The 9,088-nt window shown below is 32.0% G+C and overlaps 1 protein-coding gene across 1 annotated transcript in view; it reads right to left on the minus strand.

Moving 5' to 3' along the window:
- LOC139526442 (scavenger receptor cysteine-rich domain-containing protein DMBT1-like) overlaps positions 1–8,794 on the minus strand; it is a 38,847-nt gene extending 30,053 nt beyond the window's left edge. The window contains exons 1-5 of the mRNA XM_071321590.1: positions 8,475–8,794; positions 6,221–6,308; positions 5,444–5,551; positions 4,535–4,642; positions 2,115–2,271 (exon numbers count right to left, since the gene is read on the minus strand). Coding sequence (XP_071177691.1) covers positions 2,115–2,271; positions 4,535–4,642; positions 5,444–5,551; positions 6,221–6,308; positions 8,475–8,768 — 755 coding nt within the window. The 5' untranslated portion in view covers positions 8,769–8,794. The remainder of the gene's footprint in view (positions 1–2,114; positions 2,272–4,534; positions 4,643–5,443; positions 5,552–6,220; positions 6,309–8,474) is intronic.
- Between the last annotated feature and the right edge of the window lie 294 nt (positions 8,795–9,088).

The following is a 9,088-nucleotide window of genomic DNA, read 5'->3' on the forward strand; positions in this document are numbered from 1 at the left end:
TTGACACAATTGTTTTTGAATTTTGGGTCCTCAATGCTCTTTAACTTTGTGCCTGTCAGGTTTCACAACTATTTTGATATGAGCGTCACTGATGAGTCTTACGTAGACTTCTGTGTTGACTTCAGTTATCATTTATATGTTCATAATAATAAATTTAATGTTAACAAAATTTAAAATTTTTGAAATACTAAGGCTTTTCTACCTCAGGAACAGATTTCCTCAGCTGTAATTGGCAAAACTTTTAGGAATGTTTGGTCCTCAATGCTCTTCAACTTCGTACTTCATTTGACTTTTTAAACATTTTTCTATTCGAGCGTCACCGATGAGTCTTTTGTAGACGAAACGCGCGTCTGGCGTATATGTAAAATTTTAATTTTGGTATATATGATGAGTTTATTGGTAACTATTTACTCATATAAACCCTGAAAACCATATTTCAAAAATCATTGCACTGAAGTTGCCGAGAACGATGTTACGTAAAATATTCATTGGACGGACGGATGGACAGACATGCAAAACAGTGTTCCCCCTCTTTTTTAAGCGGGGGTATGATAAAATGATGTAAATGAAGAAAAACGAAAAGTCTATGTGTGTAATTGTCAAATCTGCGAAAAGAAAATAAGTATTACTTCAATTATAGATATCTTTATCTGTAATGAACATCTTATTATTATTTCTAATCATTTTTATCCAAATTTGGGTTAAACGTTAGGGAATTGCAAGCTAATGCAATCGGTGACAAAAACTATTTTTGTACCACAATTGTCAAGATTAATATATTATTCTACATCAACATGATTAAGATTGTAACGGAGTAGAAATTTAATTTTTGCATAGTTGTTTACTTTAAATTGTTTTGTTCTAATAGGTAAGACTTGTATCGGTATTCCTTGGTAACTTATAACGACTTTAAGTATTCATCTTAATTGGCACACAGGGACTGAATAACGGAATGAACAGAAGAAAACAGTCAGTTTTTGAAATGACCAACATAATACTATTCGCACTAGATCATTTTGTACTGTACTGAATGTTGCAATGAAGCTCATGGAATCCATATACTTTTTGGACCCTTTGGTGGCCTTTGGCTGTTATCTGCTCTTAGGTCGGGTTGTTGTCTCTTTGACATATCCCATTTCCATTCTCAATTTTATATAAAATAGTAAAATGTGGAATAATTACCTTTGAGACGACTACTCACCAGAAGCAACTGTGAATGACAATATAACCTTCAATTAAGTTATGTACTCTTTAGACGAATGGAAAACGGACGATCAATGTGTCTACAATAAGCCCCACCCTTCCTAGTGTGGATATTCCAATGAATTATTGGTAATCATTTGCCACTGAGAAAAATAGAACTAGTAAATACCACAGAAATATTCGGAAATGGTCATCCAAACATGTATTGTAAACATTTGTTACCTATACATATGTATAATAAACACGCGAGCTAGTTTAGGATGTGTAACCAAGAAATAATTCATGGGGAGTTGAATATATCGTGATTTTACCACGGGTTGGCCCTTTATGAGAAATATTTTACCCTGAACGATAGCAAGGGTTACATTATTGTCATAAAGAGACAACTCGTGGTACAATCACGATATATCTAAGCCCTCTTGAATTATTTCGATTCTAATAGGACAGATACGGCAATTATTTTGGATCCAAGTGCTCTTAGGTGAAGACATCATTTGCCGGTCTCATAAATAAACGTACTGTTAAATTGACGTAAAAGATCGGAGCAAACTGAATAAGTGACATGCTTTAACTTTTTTCAATAAAATATTTAGATAGGTTTGGATGAACCTAACGACAATTGTACTTATATGTCTTATAAGTATACAAAAAACGGCTTATTTAACACATTTTAGCATCGTTTGATTACGTTTCCTTGTTTGCGATGATTTTCGGGTTACTAGCGTGTATTTTCCAATAAAATGCTTATATTCTGACGTCATAGTTATATGACATCGGGTAGCTCATTCATAAGAACGCCTACGACGTGGGAGTACGATCGGAATAGCTAAAACAATATATTCATATTTTAACGCAGGCGTGAACTCCACGCATTTGAAGGACGTCATGTTAGAATAGTTTATATATCTTACCCAGTTTCATTGTATCCAAGCATACCGCAAATAACACTAGCTTCTTCATCTCCGAATTCATCATCACAAATAGTCCCCCATGTTCCATTTATATAGATTTCTACTCGTCCTTCCAAAGAATCAACACCATTAACCAACCGAACTTTCAAAAATTCTTCTAAAAGAAAGAAACATATGTAAAACAAATTTAGTGCATATCGTACTAAATGCCTTAAAATAATTAGATAGTTGTGAATCTATCGCAAAGTTAGATCATGTTCAAATGTGTCAACACCTGCTTGTTTATTTATTTATTTGATATATCATCTGGCTTAGTAAGACGGTGTTGTTATGTCTTGCGGCGTTCGCATAAGTTTAACGCCTTTTTAAATTCATATACATTATTTAAGAAACAATTCCTAGGGGCTTGAATATATCGTGATTTTACCACGGTTTGGCCCTTTATGACAAATATTTTACCCTGAGCGATAGAGAGGGGTACAATATAGGCATAAAGGGACAAACCGTGGTAAAATCACGATATATTCAAACCCCATGAATTATTTCGATTATAATAGGACAAATACGGCAATTTTTTTGGATCGAAGAGCTCTAGGTGGAGGCAAATATTTGCCGTTCCCATAAATATACGCACTATTAAATAGTCGTAAAAGAACGGAAAAAACTGAATAAGTGACATGCTTCAACTATTAAAAGTAACATATTTAGATAGTTTCGGATAGATTTAAATACTAATTTACTTATATGTCTTATATGTATAAACAAAAATGGGTTATACTACTTTTTAGCATCGTTTATTTACTTATTTATTTCCTTGTTGTGATGATTTTCGGTTTCACAAGCGTGAATTGTCCCGCAAACTGTGTATATTCTAACGTCATCATTTTATGACGTCGGGTATCTCATTCATGAAAAAGCATATGAAGTGGGAGTATGATTGAAACAGCCCTTGCTACATATTCATATTTTACCACGGGTGTGTACTCAAAGCGTTTGAAGGACGTCATGTTAGAATGTTTTATTGATTTCTTGATACACCACTCGAAAGGAATATGAAAGAGCGATTTTGAATTTACATCTGTATTAAAGTGCTATCGGATTAATAATAAACTATCTTTTGTAATAAAAATTAAAAAAACAAGGTGAAATTAGCCATCACTCTTCAGCCATTGCGGTTACTATGGTAACGAAGATGTTTCTTACTTTCTTACAAAATTTGAATATGCTGTACACATGACAAGAAATAAAAGAAGGGCAAACATAATCTATGTGGGTGTGGTATGAGTGCCAATGAGACAACTTGTTATCCAAGTCACACTTTGTAAAAGTAAACCATTATAGGCCAAAACACAGACTTCAGCACGGAGCTTGGCTCACATCGAATCTGTATAGAAAATAGTTGAACTCGTATTGCATCAGTATAAAAAGTTTACACTCGATTTCAGCCTATTGAATGTTAGTTTGGTTCATAATTATCAACGATAGTCAGAAACGATTAAATGAATCAAGTAATTTGATTGCTTCAACATTGATTATGTCAACATAACTTTAAACATTATCAAACCATAAAAAAGGGCCTATCAATAACTTGTATTGATAATAATACAAGACAACAAACTTTTAAAAACTTTTAGATTACGATTTGATACAACATGCAAGCGACATCGATATGTTTTACCAATAATGTGTTATATTATGTTCTAAATAAGCTTATTTGCCAAACGGAATCAGGACTTAACACATGCGATATTGAAAGGCAAATCATGAAGTTAAGCCTGTATTTATTTCACATACAACATGTCAGGGTACGTGTTTTCACATTGTAAATGAGTCAGAATTCTCAATGATAATTATATAGGGAAAAGAACAGACCCCCAAAAAAAAAAAGTTTCAACATCTTCAACTGAAACTGACACAGATACATTTGTTTTCATTTGGTGCAATGCTTTTACTAAAGAAATAAGTATCATTTTTGATGACATAGAATAATTCAATATAATACGACAATGTTAGTCGCATGTTGAAATGATAATTAGATATTTCTTTAAAATTATGTTCTTTGAATTGCCTTATGACTTATATACAAAACGTTGTAGCTTCAATAGGTTTACAATCGATTAGTTGTTAATGATCATACATTTTTTGTTTCTTAATTTTTGTTGCTGTAATTAAGTAATATTAGATAACACAATTGTCATATGTTCAACCCTGACACATATCTAGAACAGTAGATTTAATAGATCTGTTATATTTACTTCGTCTTATTTCGTAACATTTAATGTTAAATAATTGAATTTAATCAGAGCGTGTGTTAACTCTATTTTTTGTTTGGTTGCCGTAACGTCATCATGTTAGCCGTAAGATATCTAATCGAATAACGAATGTGAAATATTAATAACAGACACACACATAATAATAACCTTCACAGAAAGTTCCAATATAGCCATTGACACATTGGCAAGTGAATGTTGACGGTCCGTTCTTGCATGTTCCACTGTTCAGGCAAATGACATCGTCACATGGCGAAGCTTAAATTAAAATAATTTTTATTTTTGTCTTAAGACAAATATTCAATATATGCATGACATAATTGTTATATAAGAAAACTTCCATGACTGTTATTAAAACAGACTTTGGTCTAGGTAAACGAAGCTAAAAACAACTACAAATGAAACGACACAAAATATATTCATCATCCTTTTGGCACATAAGTTCAAAGATATTTGTCTTTATGGTCTACATTTTAAACTTTGAATTAAGGAATGGATAACAATAACTATCATCAAATTATTCATTCCTATGCAATAATGTTTGTAGCTTTAATTTTCATTGGATAACACCACAGATGTCAAGGCACCAATCTATCAAATACTGACGTAGTTTAAAACAGTAAAACATTCATCTTTTGAACAAATTGTTCTTTACTAATGTTATTAGTATCTAAATTGATTTTTATAACGGAATACCATCGGGAAGCTTTGCAGTCGATCTTGTTTTATTGTGTGTTTTTGTTTGGTTTTTGTGTCATAAATGTACGTCCCTTAACATATTCTGTAATTGAATTAGAAGTAGAACTGGATGACTGAATATTCATATGTCTAACCATCTCATACACTTAAGTATCTCGACCTACCGAGGACGGTTTAATGCAGGTATTCGATAAGGTAACAATGTTTACTTTGTCTTCTTTTGTATCATTTTGTCGTTTATAAAGTAATGTCATGTATTGACTATTTACATTTGTGTCTGTCATAACCATGTTAAACACGGATGACGTATCGAAATAAGGATTTTAAACATCAAGAACCCAGATACAAATTAAAAATTACCTTCACAAAAAGTTCCATTAAAACCCTCGACACATTGACAAGTGAATGTTGATGGTCCGTTCTTACATGTACCTCCATTCTGGCAAATGACATCATCACATGGTGTAGCTTTGAATAATGATATTTTTATATTTTTATAACTATGTCTAATCAATAAATTATTTTACCCCTTTCGTCAGAAATAAAATTAGAGAATCATTAGCGTAAATACAAAAGTACCAATGTGAACTAATTTTGCGAATCTACTTGTTGAGATATAAATAATTTCATACAGTAATGGAATTAAGATTTCACTTGAAAATAAAATGAAGTTAATGTGACTAAACTGATTTGTAATACTCTTATGTAAAACAAGATGAGTGATATTATTGAAGTAGATCATGACAGTTGTTGTCCATTCGTTTGGTGTGTTTGAGGTTTTTCATTTTGCCATTTATTAAGGAACTTTCTTCGGAGTCCAGTATTTTTTGTTATTTTACTTTTGAATGTTAACATACATGTAAACAATCATTAGATACATGTAATCATACTATAATGATACATGTTTTGTAACGTGCACGTTGACTTGACAACGCCTCAAAAAAACAATATCATTTCTCAAAGATGACGTGTCGGTAATTGTAAATGACTGAAATAAAACAAACATTTGTTATGGTGATAACTTCAATTTTAATATACATATATTAAAATGTCAAGTAAAATGCATCTTTTTAAAACTCTTATAAAAAGAATAATAACTAATTCTTGATAAAAAAAAATGTACTTAATGAAACGTACATATTGTTAAGCAGACATAAGCTTCTGTGGTAGTTCTGACACACCTTTCTCTCCCAGAACAAGGATTGGGGTAGCAGGCATCATCAGTCTAAATAATAACATATATATTACACATTTGTTAAAAACTAAGTAAAACATTTTATTTGACAGTTGATCAAATTCCAAGTAATGGCTTTAAACTAGCTTTCGGTAAATGTGATTATTTTAAAACATCGTACATCTGAGTTAATATGACCTGTTGATACCATTTTGTAATACTTGTTTGTCATTTAACGTTTACTTATTTAGAGTTATATCTCGTAATTATAATTTTTTAATATATACCAGCTTTGATAATTTTTTTGTATGACTATAACTTTTCACTCATGTTCTCGTACTATGAACAACAAAATTATTTATTTGTAAACAGTATTTCTGTCTTTCCTTACTGTACAAAATTATTTTCAATTACGTGTACAAGAGAGGGACGAAAGATACCAAAGGGACAGTCAAACTCATAAATCTAAAACAAACTGACAACGCCATGGCTAAAAATGAAAAAGACAAACAAACAACAGCACACACGACACAACATAGAAAACTAAAGAATAAACAACACGAACCCCACCAATAACTAGGGGTGATATCAGGTGCTCCGGAAGGTTAAGCAGATCCTGCTGCACATGCGGCACCCGTCGTGTTGCTTATGTGATAACAAATCCGGTAAATGGTCTACTTCGGTAGGTCACATTCATGAAAGGGAAGGTGATTGTAGTTACGATGTAAGGACCATATCCGATATCATTTGTGAAACGGTTATTCCATAACGGTCAACCAACTCGTGATGGCGTCCGTAAAATTTACGAAGTGATGATTTCAACTTTTCTATTGGTGGCATTTTGTTCAAAGTTTACAGCGTTATATGGCGGTATTTTAATCACGGTTTTGGTTGACTTTCTGATTATATAGTTATCAAAGGTACCAGGATTATAATTTAGTACGCCAGACGCGCGTTTCGTCTACATAAGACTCATCAGTGACGCTCAAATCAAAATATTTATAAAGCCAAATTATTATTATCTCACCTCTAATTTATTAACTTTTATTTACATTGGGTCATGTATCAAATGTATACTCTCAGTGTGTATTCACTTGTTTGTGTTCATGTGTCTTTTGATTGAGCTAAGCAATTTTAATTGATATTTTAGAGTGTGTCTGTCTACGATTTGACGTTTCTCTATGGTTTCAGATAAGGATGAAGGTTGGTACCTAATGCAACATTTAAACCCGCTGCATTTGTTTACACCTGTTCTAAGACAGGAACTTGATGTTCAGTAGTTGTCGTTTGTTGTTGTGATTCATAAATGTTTCTCTTTTCTCGTCGTCTTATAAAGATTAGACCGTTGGTGTTCCTGTTTGAAAGGTTTTTCACTAGTCATTTTCGGGGCCCCTTATAACTTGCTGTTCGTTGTGAGCAAATGGCCATATCGAATATCATACTTTGACCTATAATATGCTGAAGTCTGTGTTTTGGCCTATAATGGTTTCCTTTTACAAATTGTGACCAGGATAGAGAGTTGTCTTATTGACACTTAAACCACATCTTCTTGCATTTATAAAACAATATTTCGAGGTATGGTTAAACCATAATTTGTCATATCAACAATTTGATTGTTTAGAAGTAACAATTCGAATCATATACATTGTAGTGACCTTTCATGGAGAGCAGATACAAATTAAACTTTTTAAAAAATATACTATATATATACAGAGCCCGGGTGAATTGGTTAAAACTTTGTTAAAATATTGAAAGTGTTTACGAATCTTCTAGTCAAAAAGGTCTACACACATACTTCTATGTTTGCAAGTCACAAAATGTTTGATAATATATCAAACTAGTTATCATAACCAGTGTTAACTATCGCTTTTTTTCTAAAGCGCATGCACGCATATGCAAATGAATAGTATAAATGATAGTAAAATATTGTTTTTGAAATCGCATAAACAAATGATGCAAATGTTATTTCGTCTTTAGATTTCCTTAAGTTTCTTTAGGCTGCAAAAACAGCAGAATAAAATTACCGCTTTATGTCCCTCATGAGACATCTATTATGCCTTTAAGGGAATATTTTACTAACGTTGTGACAATCGATGATTCCAATATCCATTCGTTAACATTTGTTATCTTACAACATTAAAAAAGACAATAAAGACAAAATAAAAAACAAGAAAAAAGATAAAATGTGGTTGACAATTATAAGGCTACCAAACTTACCAAAGACCATGTGTGAATTGCTGAATATCTGAAGTCCTTCATTGTGGTGTTTGTGTCCGTTGAAGTTTCGCCTAATAACTCACACAAGAGTGATACCGAGTTATAGTTTACAGCTGTACATGATTTAAGGTGTAAGCAATAACGACCACACATTTTCAATCCCATGTTGTTGTAAGCTATTATTACTTCTGAATTTCGATATAGATGTTCAATAAATGTTCCCATTCGAATGTCACAAAGGTATACAGTAAAAGTGAAAACAAAAAGAAACGAAAATATATTTAAAAGATTCATCACTGCAACATTGCAGTTTCGTAGCTTCCGATGACAGGTTGTCTTTATAATCACAATAAGGCTGTTATAGTTATAGTTATATAGTTGTTATGGTCAGTAAACCATGGAATTCATATGTGCGTGCTATTAAAAATGAATGTGTTTGTATTATCCGTGTTCTAATTAAATTATCAAATATTTAATCGTAATTAGATTTTCTAGAATTAACTAATGTATCGTATCGAATAAAAATTGTGTCATAATGTATAATCAAGAGTTTGCAAATCCCCAACGCGTACCTTTTTTAACTTGTGTTTGTAATATATTAAGATAATTGACGA

This window comes from Mytilus edulis, chromosome 6 (genome assembly GCF_963676685.1).
Source record: "Mytilus edulis chromosome 6, xbMytEdul2.2, whole genome shotgun sequence".
In the NCBI taxonomy this organism is placed as follows: domain Eukaryota; kingdom Metazoa; phylum Mollusca; class Bivalvia; order Mytilida; family Mytilidae; genus Mytilus; species Mytilus edulis.